The sequence below is a fragment of the Pseudoliparis swirei genome, chromosome 15 (assembly GCF_029220125.1).
Source record: "Pseudoliparis swirei isolate HS2019 ecotype Mariana Trench chromosome 15, NWPU_hadal_v1, whole genome shotgun sequence".
NCBI lineage: Eukaryota > Metazoa > Chordata > Actinopteri > Perciformes > Liparidae > Pseudoliparis > Pseudoliparis swirei.
In genome coordinates, this window is record NC_079402.1 from 11,104,232 (window position 1) to 11,121,257 (window position 17,026).

Genomic DNA, 17,026 nt, shown 5'->3' on the forward strand with positions numbered 1-17,026 from the left:
CACAGGTGGGGGCTGGTTTGTTTTCTTCATTTCTCTCATTTCTAAAGCACCCAGGCAGGATCCCTACGAAACAAATATGGCCTTTAATTGTGCTGCAATCTGAGGAGTAAGTGGGCAGACGAAGGGAAACTATGTTATCCTTTCCTGTGGGCACCACAATAGTTGCACCATCTGGGGCATACTCCTTTCAGATGGAGCAACAACACCCCAAGCAGTATGCAGCGAGCGATAGTTCCTGCATCCATCTGACTGTGTGACATCGATTCCATCTGCTCATGTCCTTGGACCGTAAGCGTGGACTGTACACGTCAACAAACATGTGGACACAGAGAACCCATTTTAGGACCAGCTCCACCAGCCATTATAAAGTCTACCAGCCTGAGTAAGTGGTAAACCAACTCTGGGGGTGTTTGACATATTTACAATAACACTTAGCGGCGAAAGATCAAGGAGGCCATTCATATGCAAAGCCGAAACCCAGGAGTTACGATGTCCCCTCCGTATACGACCACCTGTTATCCCGTGGCTAAAGTCATCCTCAGGCCCTTGACAACTGAAACAGCTCCATGAAGACCATGAGAAGTGGCTGAGAGCTCCGTTAGTAATAGACCCTTTAACTTACATTATTTAGTTATTATATACCCACTGAGCGTCCATGCTCACATTTGATGATCACATCCGTTAACAATGTCCATTTATTCGACCATGGGCCATTTAGCTGACACATTGAGCTTTTAGAGGATAAGAAAGAGGAGGTTGCTAACAGGTAATTGTTCCACAACGGACACCATAAACTCACATTCAATTTGGATCAATAAATATTTGTGCACACTAAAAAAGCTGATAGTGTAAACAGGAAGTAGATTGTTCGCTTAGTTACAAAAATATTATTATTATTATAGTCTTTAATAATGAAAGGTAGTGCTTGATACTTCTTCTAAAATCTTCCTCAGTAAACTCAAACAGACACATTTTGCAGGAAGTTATACCCCCCACACACACACACTTGATTATCACACACACAAAAATGAACTTGATTATTGGTCGGTAAATGTGGTCAACACACATCTCTCATTCATTTCCTCTTGGTTTCCGTGTTGTCTGTTCTCACCCTCACTCCTGTTGTACTGGAGAGCAATTCATGCTTTCGTTCCTTTACAGTTTCTGTGTGGACTTCACAATAGTTGTCCTACATTTTGTGTACATCGCCCTCCTCAAAGCCGCAAACCGCGACTTCAAACGTCTGCTTCGTCGGGCTGAACATGCCACTCGCTAATCGCTCCAATAACAGCTGCTTCCTCCGCATATCGACAGTAGCAGAATTATAAAATGCAGAATGTAACTAACTGCACAACAACTGCTAGTAGAGAACAACGGTCAGCATTGCCTCTAATCTGTTATCCATGTTGAAATAACCACTGGTCGTCGATCCAATAATAAACGCTGTTGTCGTTTGTGTTCTTCTGGAAAAGGTTTATGTGACGCATCAGTTCAGGACACGTTGGGACTGCTAAGACCCAATCAGGTAAACGTGGGTGTCATCGTCATCATTTCCAAACTTATGTGCCCACACTGGGAGGTAACCCCAGAGTTTTAAAACGGATCAGTCCTCAGGAGCATTTTTAAACGTGTCTGTTTTCGGTGCTCTAAAACTCTGGGCTAGTGTGGACGCTCAGAAGATAGAGCAAAAGATATGAGTTTTAAAATGGAAATGCAGCCGTGTGGACGAGGTCCTAAGAGTCAACATATATACTATCAGGACACACAGACACAGCTCACAGGCTATGGGAGGGTGAGATAAAGGCAAATAAAAGAGCAAAAGGGCTCGGGGTTAAGTGGCAATAATGATACAGAATAAGACATCAGTGTGTGTGTGTGTGTGTGTGTGTGTGTGTGTTCAAACTCAGATCAAAGAGTCTCTGGGAGCCTTGTTCATGTCAACAGGAGACACGAGGGAAGAACGCAGCATTAGAAACACAGAGAGGTAGAGGGGGAGGTTAGAGAAGAGGGGGTGTGGGGGTAAAGAGGAAGCAGGACATGATAGTGAACAAAGGCTGAGGGGAAAAGAGAAGACTGAGGTGGAGGAGGGTAAGGGAAGGGTGAGGAGGAGTGGGTCGGAGGTGAGAGGTTGGGATATTAGGGAAGAAGAAGGGATGGGACTCGCAGTAAAGGGGTTCACCTCCAGTGTGAATGCAATGAGGTAAAAACACAAAAATAGGAAGATGAAGAGAGTTTCTGTGTCATACACCCTCTTTAATTCCACCCTTCCTTCCCTCCCTCCCTCCGCTCCTCTGCCCCCTTCCCTCCCTCCACCGCTGCTCCCTCTCTGTGACCGGTCCCAGCAAATTCCCTAGGGCCAGGGGCAGTCCCCTTTCAGTCTCCAGTGACACAGTAATTAGAAGTGTGGGAACTGAATCCGTCCCTCTTTCTGAGCCCCGCACTCCCACCCGCACCCCTCCCTCGCTCCCTCCTTTCGCTTGCCCTCACCCCCCTCTTCCCAGGTCCTGGCTCCTACCCTTCCCCTCCACTTCCTTTGCCACCTCTCTTTTTGCACCCCACCGACGCCGAGTAGCATCGACCCGCAGAAACAAGTCTCACGCCGGGTTAGAAAGACATTATGTCCACATCCCAGGCTGATTTTGACCCCATATCAAAAGCAGTATCTGCAAGTCCACGTCATCCATATCAAATATGACGGATGCCTGAAATAAATACAACATATGTTTTTAATTGACAACTTAAAGTTCATTGAAGATATGAATATCATCTGGCAGATTCTTTTTAAATTGTGAATCTAATGCGATCCCATTGGCTTAATCCCCTTGGGCCACCTGTGATGTTCATGGGAGCTACACATCACACACACTCTCAACCCCATACACTCCACCCCCCCCCCCCAATGCACCCCACCTCACCCCCTGCCTCCCCCACAGCCACAGAGTCCCCTATCTCTTCGAACAGAGCAACGCTGTCTCTCCCGCTCCCCGTCAAGCCCACCACCCCAACCCCCATTCGCTATCTCCGCGGCGATAACCATGGGAACAGCAGCACTGTGGGAACGGGCCACCAGTTGACCAAAATAGACAGCAGGAAAATGGAGGGAAAGAAAGAAAGGGCTCGCTGCATCCAAGGAGGCCTGTGTGTGTGTGTGTGTGTGTGTGTCGGAGGACCATGGGATCAGCCAGACAGACAGGTACTCAGGCACCCCGGTCACCTCTGGTTTCCATCGGCAACAAAGGGGACGCTTGGTGGCTTAAGTTGCAACATTAATTGATCAATGGAAATGCCGATTTGATTTGGTGGGACATACGGAGAGCTTTCCTTCACACACACACACACACACACACACACACACACACACACACACACACACACACACACACACACACACACACACACACACACACACACACACACACACACACACACACACACACACACACACACACACACACACACACACACACACACACACACACACACACACACGCACACGCACACTTTTAACGGTCAAACAGTTAAGATATAAGTGTCCAACAAAAAAAGGCTACACCCGTAACCATAAACACTCACACCCTAACAACACACTAATATTGCACCATTATACACCCAGTAACACCCGCAAGAGCACACTTTTTTAAACTAAGGTTCGTAATAATATCTTTTGATTATGTGTATTTGTATTGCATTGTCATTGTGTATGTATCATCACCTTACTGGGACCTTTGTCATAGGAACATGTGGAAGGGTATCAGAGATGTGATTCCCACCAATGATAACATCACAGCTTGAGTAAACAGAGGATTACAAAATAAAAAATGACCGTGACAATGTATTAAAACTGCTTGTTTGGCTTGTTTGTATTGATGCATTGGCAATGCTGCACACGTACAGACGTCCTTCTCAGACTTCATGACATTAGTTAAAATGCTGGACTGCAGTTCCTGTGAGAAACATTACACACTGATTTTTTCTTGGTCTGAAAGAGGAGGAGGAGGAAATGGGGAAGACGCAAGTTGCGCATCATCATTTTTTCTTTATTACCTAATTTGGGTCAAATTTTCCATCCCTTATATATCCTGCGTGTCTCTCAGTAGCTTGCTTTGCCCAGGGGAACATTTTGTAAAATGAAAAGAGGCGTTTTATCATTAAAATGATAAACAGTTAAAGGCCCATAACTCATTTATTTTGGTAATCATTATCTTAAAATGAACTGACCTTTTAACTTATCAACTACATTGGCTCAATGATTTATACTAGGCCTATAATTACGGATACATTAGGGATTTCATTTAGGCATTTATTATATAATTCCAATTAATATTTAAATGGTCGTCAGGCCACCTGGCACATGGGCCTTAAGTTGAGGATCATAGACTTCCAATCTCCTTTTATTTACCTTTCTCTCTTCCCTAAACGTACAGTATCTATCTACATTTATTCTTTCTCCTATTTCCCCGTTGTTGTGTTCACCCTATTTATCTCTTTTCTGTACTCTCTCGCGCCTTTTTCTCCTCCGATTTCTATCAATCCATCATCTTCCATAAAGCCCCCTTTGCTCTTTCAGGCCTTTTCCAGGTCAAGCAGCATGACCTCTCCAGCCGTCTACCTCTTTGCTCCCTGGGGTGGGGGGTCCTGCCTGTGACCATTCCCACCCGGCAAGGACTTTTCCTTTAATCTGACTGAGTAATAGAGGAGAAAAGGAGAACAAAACACAGAAAGTAAGTGTGTGTGTGTGTGTGTGTGTGTGTGCATGTGCGTGTGTGTGCCTGCCAAGCAAGCCTGCAGTCCCAAAGCAAACAGACTTCTAACCTCCTGATAGCATCACATCACGCAAACTGCTGGCTTTGGAAAGAAGTTTTAAGGCCGAGCTGGCCTCACATTCCCAAGACCTACACATGCACGTACAAGCAGTAGGACGAGACGCGAACACAGGGCAGACATTCAAAGAATCTTCACAGAATGTACAGACCTACACCCAGAACATGAACTGTGAAAACAGAGTCGCAGTGATGATGTACACAGGTCCACACATCAGAGAGAAGGGAATACTATATCCCAGGAACACACACACACACAGAGAGAGAGAGAGAGTTCACAAACCACAGACTAAAATAAACTCAGCCCACAAAGGGTGCAGGGTTATAGTTGTAGCGCTGCATGGCTCAGAGGTTCCCACCTTGCTGGTTTTCTATCCCATCATTTGCATTAAACACATTCACGTGACACTAGAAGAGTAAATCAGGTCTTGATTGACGCTAGAAAACAAACCTACAGGGCTTATGGGTCCTGTGGACCAGAATCTGAATTCAGAGAGTATTTGTATTGCACACACTAGTGTTTCCCACAGATAGACTTAACTTAGACAGGCCGCCAAGGTATAAGTATATTTGTATACCCGCTTCAACGATGGATTTACTAGTGGATCTTCTCCCGCTCTACCCTTCCCGGAAATGTTTGTTCTGCTATCGCAAGTAAAGGTTCTATTGCCAACCAGTGATACTTTGCAGAAAAACACAGAGAAGGCTCGCTAAACTTCTGAATTGAATCAATCCGGAGGGTCCAAACGGTGAATATCAGGAACACCTCAAAGGAAATGCGTCCAAAACTGATGCATTGAAGAGAACCGCGATCTGTGAGTTTATCCGTGTTCTGAACAACGCTGCCAACATTGGAGAACCACTTCATCAAATGAGCTATTAACAAGAATGTGAGGAGCCTTAGCGAGTGGAGACAGCTATGAGTTAATGTTCAGCGCCCTTCAATCCAGCTGGGTCGTCACGGTCAGCATGCGGGGCGCCGGGTGTGCCCGCTTCAACGTACACACAATGTCTGTGTACGTTGAAGCAGGCACACCCGGCGCCCATCATACCGTCACAAAACTCTATAAACAGGAGACAGGAAGATGCATACAACCACAGAATCTCAATGCCCCTACTCTTGTGTGACTAAGCACACGCACAACAGACCACACACATTCATCACAAACGGAGGCAGCAATCATGAACTGAAAGGTAGCTAAAATGATGCAGTGAATAACCTAACATTAGCAAAACACAGCAGGGAAGGATAACACAACTTGCTTCCTAGAATTCCTGACTGCTGTTCCTGGAAGCACACATCAGCTGTGATCGTGTGTTTTCTAACAGTAAACCGTCTCCCACAGCTTAAACATGGGAAAATATGCCACCACATATCAATCGTAAACTTTTAGTTTTGCATCCTAGAGCTGGGTGCCACAACGCAGTTTGGTCACGATAAATAAAATCCTGACTTCAAATCTGGAAGAACGTCAACAAAAGGGTAATAAGCAGTCTTGAATCAATCAGTAAACAGAAGACTGGCTCCATGTGAGCCTGTAAAGTTGTTTGCCTCCAAACTGATGCAACCCTCTTATTCTTGGCTCAAACCGACAATCACGCTATTCTCTCTCATGGAAGTCACAGCGAAAAGGTAAAAAGAAAAAGAAAAATTGGGTTTCTGCCAAAAGGACTCATTTGTAATATTACATGTGAGCGAGCATGGCCGCCTGCAAAGCATGGCCGCATGTGGAGGAGTTACCCGAGCTCCTAAAGTGGGCCCGTGTGCCACAGGGTTGTGATAATAACGACCCTAAACCTCTGGGCTATTTCTCAGTGGCAGGTATTAGCGTGGCTGACAAGAGTTCTTTATCATCCTCGCCGTGAGCAGCGCAGGCAGAAAGACTTTGGATGGTTTGCTGTGTCGCACAGCGTGTTGAGTGTGGGAGAATGATCTATGATTCACTAAGCTGCAAAGACCGAAGATCACATTTCACTATCGCAAGGGAAACCATTATACCATGACCACAGACACAAAGACAATCATACCAGCAGTGTCTGGGAGAGAAGAACACGAGTGCTTAAGCTGGTTCCCACAAAATGTTTCTACGGTTACCTACTTGATTTCACTTTTTGACAAGATAGTACACACACTTCATGGTGCTTTAATCCAATCGTTAACACATATTTTCAAATTTCTAATCAACACATGTTGACCTACTTTTGCAAAAGGCATCATATAGTCTCGCACTCAGCGTGCCCTCATTATGTTTTCAGCCTGACTTATGGACCTAAATACACATATTGGCCAAGAAATCAAAACAGTGAACAATAATGCATTTTTAATAGCTCCATATCTGTTTTTGTATGGTGCTGTTGTTATTTGCTGACCCAAGCATTGTTATTACACTGCAAAGAATTCTGCCTCCCAAAGGAGACTATTTAGACGCAGAGGGCAATCACTCCTCAGTCTGGCTGTGCAGCTACTGTACTCCGAAAAACATGAGAAACTTCCTCTTCTGTGTGTGAGAGAGGAAGGCATCAGTAAGTGGTTCCCTCTCCCTGAGCGGCAGGGGAAAGTAGACCCTCTCGAGTGCCTCTCGGCTTCCCCACCTCCCCCATGAGCCAATAACGCAGTCAGACAGACACACACATTCATGCTCTCGCGCACGCACACACACACACACACACACACACACACACAGTGTGGTTTCTCCTCTGGAGGGGAACATAAACAGGGCTGTCTGTCTGCGAGCGGAGAGCTAGTTCTCATGACATCACCACCCAGCAGGAATGCTCTGCCCCGTCAAAACCCTTCCACCGGCCAGCAATTCGCACACACACACACACACATTCGCAAAAACACATGTTGAATGATTTATGTACGTCCACAATTTCATAGGGAAATGTACCGCATACTCAACATGCACACAAATGGGACTTTGAGCAATTGTTTCTCCTCTGGACTTTTCTTTCTCCGCAAGGGTTTTTACATTGCTTGCTGCACAGAGACATCTTCTTCCTCTCCCTCTCTTGCTTCATCTTTATCACACTGGTATGCTCATTCTTCCTCATCATTTATCATCCTCTCTGTCTCTGAATTGCCTGTGCTGTCCACAGACCACACACAGACCAAAGAAACAGCTCAGGCCAAAGAGAAAGATGATAAACACTCAAGTGTATTTGGCTGCATATATAGTGAATAAAGCTATACCACTGCTGATACACTGTGTGTGTGTGTGTGTGTGTGTGGGGGGGGGGGCATGGGAAATTACGCACTACTTCATTGTATCGGAGCTTGGAGGAAAAGCCCTATTGAAGCTCGATCTCCTTCCTTCTCACCTCTCTTCCTCCCTAACTCTAACCTACCTTTTCCATCTCTCCATCACTTCCTCCCTCATCCTTCTCTTCCTAGCCATCTCCCACATCTTCCCTTTCTACATTCTCCCTCTTATTCCAACTTATCGCTTCTCTCTCCCCATCTCAACCTGTACCTGCTAAGTATTCTCTAAATTTCTCTCCCTTTTCTTTTTCCTCCTCTCTGTTTCTCTCAGGCGTATGGGGAAAGCAGGAGCAGGAAGCAGCTTGGCTCTCAGACAATGGAACACATCAAAAAGCAGCACCAGCCTCACCAACTTCACTCTCACACACACACACACATACACACACGCACGCACGTGAACACACACACAGCAAGACAAACAGGACATTCCAGCTGCCGGCTGCACCGGATTCCTCGCCTTGGCTAATCTGAAACGGAGGAGAGTGAGACTGGGAGTGGAGCGGGAGGCAGGGTGAGAACGGTGGAGAGACGGCGAGAGGGAGAGAGGGAGAGGGCCAAGCAGAGGGTGAGAAGGAGAAACAGACACTGAGAGGGAGCAATGTTGGGGTGCAAAAAAGGGGAAATTGGAATAGGGGGGATTAGAGAAGGTGACGCACAACTGAAAATGGATATGTTAATCGCAACATTTTGTTTGAAATAATGTGGTTGTCAAATCTTTGTGTGCATGCAATTATGGCCTTGTGTCTTAGAAGGTATATGTGTATTGTGATATGCATATGATAGTAGATTGCGAGTACACAATGGAAAGTCTATACTTTTGTTATAATAAGATATTAATGTTGATACATGAACCCGGATACCTGAATGTGAATCAGAGATTAAAATATGGTGTTTGTATCCGTGTTTTAGTTGAAATCATCAAGCAGGCACTAATGTGTTGGCATGACTGCTGGGTGTAGAGAAACCAAACAGGGGAGAACAGAGGTGGTAAAACACAGCAGGGAGGTGAACAAGAGACTGAGGCAGCAGAGAGAACGGCTACAGTACAGCGGGTCGATATTAAAAACAACGTTTACAGTATATATATATACAAATGTTTTAAAGGCAGTTGAAACACAAACTATTAAAGATGTTGTTTGAGCATGTTTAAATATACAAATTGCCCAACATGGGTGCTTGAATTGGCCTATATTTACAGAGTTTACAACTGCACAACTGTAGAAATGACTATATAATTGACAGCCATATATTCTACCTACTTATCAAGGCTGATCAACAACATGTTACATTTAAGTGGGAAAGAAAAGTCGTTGACAACACCTGCACAGTGTGATCACGTGATCCGTGCATACAGAACGCTGGCCTCTGAACAAATGATCACTTCTTGAATGACCACTCGATGTGGAATTAAACATCCTACATATATTCATTCATCCGCCCCTTTGAGTGGAAAGAGAAGCCTCAGTGGTGCCTGAGTAACACATTCACACACAAGCATGCAGATACATATCATGCATGCACCCGCACACACGGGTGTCATTGCCTTGCTATGCTGTCCCGGGGCCAACTCGACTGTGGGAAAAAAAGAGCAGGCATGATTTCATAAAGAGCAGATGCTCGGTGAGTGATGGCTCGTCTTCCACCTTATCTATCTGTGTGCATGTGTACGTGTTTCTGCTATTGTGTCTGCTCCGTCAGCCATGAGAATCAACTTCCAAATGAGTCAGGGACAGTAAAGACGCCTCGAACAGGTTCCATGCTGCACATTTTTCCGTGGGATTTTCACACCACTTCCCCAAAAAAAACTGCCCGCTTCTCACAATTTCAATCACAACAAGCAGACGAAGCACACGCTGCAGCCATCAGATGGAGGTATCTAGGCTTTTATCTCAACAGGGATTCCTCATCATTAAAACAGTGTGATTTCAGCAATTCACATTCTAAGTAAATGCTTTTACCTCAAACATCTTTCTGTTTTTGATTCTTCGTTCATCGTTGAGGCATCCGAGAAACACAAAGATGTCTTTAAGACTTCAAGGTAAAAACACAGTGATTTGTATACAAATGGTCATGTTGTGGGAGAAGTATTTCTTGAACACATGCACAAAATGCACAGTACTTGTTTTTATCGTGTTGCTTCCAATTAGCATTAGAGTCATATTGTGATATGATCTTATGATGAGACATACCTACGAATTCCTGACCAAGCTGAGACGAAGAACCAACGAATTAGTTGTCGACGTTCTTTCTCATGTTAGGGATAACACTGAAACACAGTTGACTACTTTCAGTTTCATTACATCCCCATCAACAAATAGACAGGGAACGCTTAATATTTACGGTCATGCCCTATGATTATTCATAAACTTAACACAAACAAGAGTTGGACTGCTGAAGCATTCCAACTAATGAAGTGACACAACAGTCACAATGGCCTTTCCTGATTTGGATCTCCTCCAGTCAGACAGACAGACAGACATCCCGGCTGCTCACCAGTCTCTCATAACGGCACCCACTAACTGTCTGAATGTGTGTTTGTGTGCGAGTAACACTTTCATCCAACGTGTGTGTATTCGCATTTTAGCACTTTCTGAAACCGTATGTGTGTAACAGGAGACACGAAGCCCTTGCCACACACAGTGGGAAATATTTGGAATGGTTTCCCTCGGAATGTCTTGGCGTGCCTATGGAATGCTCACCCCCCCCCCCCCCCCAAACACACTGCTCCCCCTTCACCTCCCTTTCTCTCCGTCGCTCCCCTCTCGTCTCCGGAGAGGGGGAAAACGGCGAGACACACAAAACCTATTTTGTCACCACGAAAAACGGTACATGCACAGAGACGAGCCACAAATGCAAATGAAGCCGCCACAGAGCTGAAACGCACTTATAGACACACAACATGTGTCCAGGTTTATTCATCTGTGCGTCAGGGCTTAATGGCTTGTGTGAGACACTGTGCATATTTGTGGTTATCTGCAAATGATAATAAGCAGCATGTGCAAATAACAAAAATGTCAGTCATGAACTAAGGTGTGAGAACATACAAGTCGATACAAATAAAAAAAGAGTAATTGCATATTATTAACGCATACGTACAGCTTGATATTGACGAAACCCTGTTTCACTCGTATGCATAAATATACACAGCCAGTGGAGGGTAACTTTAAACGTGTCTCAACCTCTCACATTCCTCCTGTTTGTAGATCAAAGGACAGACAACAAGTCTTTCTATCGCCTCGGCCTCCTTCACCCCTCCTCTTCCTTCAATGCCACCTTTCTCAGTCACTCTCTCTTCCTCTCGCTCTTCCTCACTCAACAAACACTCGCCTCGCTTGCACACACACACTGATTATTTCGGACTTTCTCACACAATCTCTCTGTAATTCCGTCTCAACGGCTCCATGTTATTTTTGTCTTTCTCCCCAACAGGGCTCAACAATAAGGAATAAGGACACCTAAACGCGAAAGTGGTAAAAGAAGAAAAAAGTTAAACACGTTTGACTTAGTAAAAATACTAAACATTCTGCTGTTGATGATGTAAGTAGCTAAGGAGTGAGTCGTCTTGCTTCCTCCTCATCTCTGTTGAGAGGTGCACATGCACTCTACCAATTTTGCAATTCTCCCATGAAAATGATGGGGTGTGGCATCAAGTGGTTGTGGAAAAAAAAATCCAGATTAATTTACATGCATAAAGACTAAACAGGACAATTAACTTTGGGATTTGTTATTTTTATTATTTCTTATAAGTAAAACTATTTGTAAAGGGGCAAGTATATTTCTGACCCATGCCTAACGCTGACCAACTGTCTCCTTCTTATTTGCCGTTACTGCCATTCAGTTTCCATGTCAGTCTTTTTACCTCCCTGCCATCACCTCTGCTCTCACTTCTCTCCCCCCTCCCCTTTTCCTCTCCCTAGCACCCTCATCTCTCCCACCCCTCCCTCTCTTGGTGTGGCGGTTCCTGTTGCTCTTGTTTTCACTTCCCCAGTAGTCTGGTGCGTGGGAACAAGCGTTTCTGCTGCAATAGTGTCTACGACTCATTCTCAGTGCGTCTGCATCTGTGACCGAGTCTGTGTACGCTTAACTGTTGTGTATGTAAAAGGTATGGGGGTGACTGTGTGTGTGTTTATGATTGTGTTTATAAGTTTGGGATTTATTTTGAGAGTGTATGCCTATCACTATGTGTGTGTGTTGAGTGTGTGTGTGTGTGTGTGTGTGTGTGTGTTTGGCTGGCTTCATTCATGTCTATCTCTCAGGATATCTCTGCTATCTCAACATGTCTATAAAAGGCCAGTGTGGGACATCTGATGGAACTACTGAACGGAAGCCCAACGGAAGTGTGTGTGTGTGTGTGTGCCTGTGTGTGTGTGTTCGTGGAAAGTATAGATGCAGCAGGATTTAGGGATAGGATATAGCTGAATAAGGAAGCTGTAATGGACCAATAGCCAACTCCATACTGTTACCCAATCCCTTGCAGGAATCCACACAGATGAAATTGAAAGACCACAGACTAAATACAGTGACATTAGTCAACATCTTGACACGGTACAATTAAGCTTTCTTAATACATCTTTCAGGCATTTTTTTATGAATTGATAAATTGTGAGTAAACTACGAATTTATATATTTTTTATTAACAACTATATTTGTTTTAACATCAATATTCAAACAAATCCATAGTATGTATCGTGTTCAAATCCTGTTTTCATTTGCGCCAAAAAAAAAGTGATAAAGCTTTACTCTTATGAGCTGAAAAATAATGAGTCATATGAAACTATTTTATTTGAACATCAGTGGTTTGAACCTGCTACTAACTTTAGGAAGAGACAGCAATTTTCTGGCAAAATGATTGTGTTATTAATGTGGCTAAAAACCAGAAACAGGTGTATTTGTCCGTGTGATCGACATACAGAATATTGATTATCTCTGGTGTATCTCGTTCATCATGTGAGGTAGGCCGCTGTCATGCATATTTGTGTGTCTATTCACTTAATTATTTTGATATGACCATGAACAGTATTGGGCACATACCAATGCCATACGTATACCTCATCAAACACGCTAGTTTACAATGGGCCTTTAAATATCTGACGGAATGCAGTTTTACAGGCAGACGTGGCTTTAAAGTTCACATGATTCTTCAACTTTCAGAGTTGAGTACAGAAATAAATAGGTTTTCCAAGTTAGTTTCATTTTTTGAAAGAACAACTCGGGAGTCGGGTACTCGCAGCACCACACTGATGATAAACCAGGTGCACAGGATTCCATAAAACATAAACAGATTGAATCATTTGATTGCATCATAAAAAACAGCTGTGTTTCTTTTATTTTTTACCACCCTATTGTACGCTAGTGCATGTAAGTATGTAGACAAGGACACACTTAAACTGGAGGCCTTTCTCCATCTCCCTTTCCCTCTTCGGGTCTCAGACACACATTCCTATGCTCCAAAATCTCTGTTGCGCCTATTGATACATAGAGACAAACATTAACCCTTTCCCTGCACAATCTTTACAAACACGTACACAAGTCTGTGGTTAATCTCCTCTTCCCCGTCTTTTTTTTTTACTTCCCTTTCCTCATGACATTGATCAGTGGTGTATGTGCATGAGGGAGAAACAGAGACAAAGGGGGAGAATCTAACCCATCCATTGCTAATCAGAGAGCTTTACAATCAGACAACAAAGGGGTTAACTTCGCCTGGGTGGGCCACAGAGCAGCCCCCCGGGGTGAAACCCTCTCTCTAACTCACAAATACACAATACAACACAATTTGAATATGAACGGCACATCGTATTTCATAGCCTGCGTCTTCAAGGTGCTTGTAAACACTCATGTATGTACACTCAATTTTTGAGAATCTTCAAAAATCGAAGTCCAGAAAATTGAAGTTGAAAAGGCAAAAGGTAGGCTATTTTTAAGTTATGTGAGTTACATTAATTATTCATGCAGTGAAAGTTATGACTAGGTTAAGGTTGTCAAATATTACCCACATGCGATGACAAAAGGTCTTTCAGGTTTGTTGTCTAAACTGGTGCGTTAATGGCCGTGTGCAACACTAACGTCACATTGTGCCTTTCTTGAGCCATAATTTATCAAAACCAACTGACTTTAAGTGGTGTCCCGAGTGACCAATAAATAGGGGAAAACAGAAGACCATTTGGCCACTGTGTTTGTGTTTGTGTCATCATTGCATCATCAAGGTGGTCCAGGTTTTTAACATCTTGAGCCAAATGCACCCAGTGGTGTATCTTGACATATTTAGAGTCCTCCACAAGGAGCAGTAAGAACACCCAAGTTTAGAAACTGTCCTGCGAAGATACCCCCTCCCAATCACAACTGCCGCTACAGACACACAAACACAGCCGGCAAAGCACACACACGTTTCCCTAAACAGCCACCCAAGGAGATATCTCCAGGTCAGGTACCGTATATTCAACAATGATTGGTGGCAACCAGCTGACTAACAAACTCCAGGCCTCATAAACATCATCAAATAGGAATTAGAATAATGTCATGCATTGCACGATGATGTGTATCCATAAGCAAGTAACAATGATTCTGTATATGACAATGAAAGGATCATATCCAGTTTCATTTCTCCACCAGATTCAATTTATTTACATCCTGGTTTCCTATTGGTTACATTAGATAAATACATTGTGTTTTATTCTGCCCACTCATTCTGTTCATTTTCTCACCCATCCAGCCATGTATCCCTCATTGTTCCACTACTTGCACAAGTCCAGGTTGTGGTGGCAGCAGACTGAACAACCTAGACCCAGACATCCTCCTCCTCCTCAGCTGCATCCTCCAGCCCCTCCTTGGGTCCCTGAGGCATTTTAAGGCCATGGGACATGCAATCCCATTCAGTGTTTCCTGATCTAACCCAGAAGTTATGGCCATGCCAAGAAAACCTCACGGCCTCAACTGGCCACCTACAACAAGAAGGTGCAGCGGTTCCACTTCAAGCTCCTTCCTCATCCTCGCAGTAAAGGCCCATTTTGGCTACACACCCACGTAATTAATATGTTCTTTAAAAAGTAAAGTTGTTTTTGTAAAGTCCCTCTTCCCCATATCATATATTAATGTCTTCCTCTTTTTCTCAGTATTACACAAAACACCACAATCTTTTGCCTCAGAAATTGGGAACTTAAAAAGCGTGGCAGCTTTTTATAACCACAGAAATATTGCTTGGTATTAGTATTGCTCGTACTTCACACTGATATAGGAACTCATACTTTTCCCTCTTTTTTATTGAAAGCTGTATAATCAGCCGATGGCATGAAACAGAAATGGAGGCATGTGCTGATTTGTCTTTGACTGGTGAACTTGTGACTCTGTACTCCATATTTCCCAATGTCTACACTTTAATAACCACTGCTTCAATAAGTAGAATGACTCAAGTTTATACACAGTACATTTCAAAAATACATTCAGACCTAGCGTGAATTTTCTTACCTGGCAGCGGCTGAATATATCACTGGTAGTGAGCTGGACGTTGAAGTGCCTGAGGACTCGCACAGCCTGGTCTCTGGCCTTTTCTGAACAGTCTAGGGACAGACAGCGACCCTCAGCCACCTGGGACCGCAACTACGTGGGAGACAGAGGCAGCGCGTGTGTACAAGCAAACCAGGAACATACACACGCACTTGCAGCGTTTGTAGATTTGAGATTGTTCATGAGCTAGTACTTACCGTTTGGAACGGGAGTCCAGATGTGAGAATGAAGCGGCCTTCAGCGTGTGCTAACTGACACACAAGTACACATCAGGAAAAAAAGACATAAATGCAATACTTGTATTATTGGATTGAATTATCTGAAATATGGTTATGTTGTTTGATTTCTTCTTGTATGTGTTTATTGTGTACAAAAAGGTACGTGTGTCTGCAGCTTGGACCTTTAACTAACCTCTGCTGCTACTCTGTGATCATCAGTGCTCTCCAAGATGATCACATCAACACCTAAACAGCGCAGGTACCTCCCAAGTCCCTGCAGCATGTTGTCACACACCACCCGCAACTGCTGGGGGGGCAGAGGGGGACTGTCTTCTGAGCGCTTCACGCCACACAGGAGGCCTTTCTCTGTGTTGGAGCGAGGGGGACTGACCCTTTGAGCCCCCTGACATTCCTAAATGGACAGAGACAATAATGTGATACTTAACTGATCCCCAAAGGGGATTTTCTTTTCACTTGCACCACAGTGCAGGGAGGTCAAAGCACAGGGGGAGCCATACAACTGCACCCCTGGAGCCGATAGAAACTTCTAAAGTGTCTCGGTCAAACACGTATTGTCCCTCTCTGCAGGTTGGATGCTCAAATCCAAGTGCTTTGGTTTTTTCGATATTTTATTGTGTCACAGCTCTTAGAGGTGTTCATAAATGCAATAGCACAATAGTTAGTAAAATAAAAAAAAATGGGTTGGATTCAAAACATTGCAGTCTGTAAAAGTTAAACACACATCAGAAATGATATCGCTGACAACATTCTGCTGACTGAATGTTCAAAGGACAAGTCTAAATATTGGCCTCCTTAATGAAGGATTCATTTATTTTCACATCCTACCTAGACCGAAAAGGCATTTGGTATCAATTACAACCTCACAACATATAATTCCTATCAATAACACCAATTTATGGAGAAATAGTAATTGACTCCTGACCTCTTTGCCATGGGTCTGTTTCTTGGTTGCACTCTTCTCCGGTTGGCTTGATGAGATGCTGCGCAGGTCAGCTGGTAGCCCAAAGTAAGCTGGGTTGCTGGAGAGCGCAGAGTACACATCCAGCAAACAGTAGGCATCTGCCACTAGGAGAGGAGAGGTTAAGAAACAAGATAGAGGAAAAGGGGGTGAATATTTATTTTGTTGCAGTTTGTCCATAAATGACAAAATAATATGTACTCTATAATGAAAACAACTGCGACCATCCGTCTCCCTGACAGTGTCT

General features: G+C 44.0%; 1 protein-coding gene across 1 annotated transcript in view; it reads right to left on the reverse strand.

Annotated features, from left to right (window-relative positions):
- exd3 (exonuclease 3'-5' domain containing 3) overlaps positions 1 to 17,026 on the reverse strand; it is a 36,965-nt gene that overhangs the window by 9,047 nt on the left and 10,892 nt on the right. Inside the window, exons 16-19 of the mRNA XM_056433132.1 lie at positions 16,744 to 16,886; positions 15,994 to 16,212; positions 15,780 to 15,833; positions 15,544 to 15,675 (exon numbers count right to left, since the gene is read on the reverse strand). Of these exons, the coding sequence (XP_056289107.1) occupies positions 15,544 to 15,675; positions 15,780 to 15,833; positions 15,994 to 16,212; positions 16,744 to 16,886 (548 nt within the window). The remainder of the gene's footprint in view (positions 1 to 15,543; positions 15,676 to 15,779; positions 15,834 to 15,993; positions 16,213 to 16,743; positions 16,887 to 17,026) is intronic.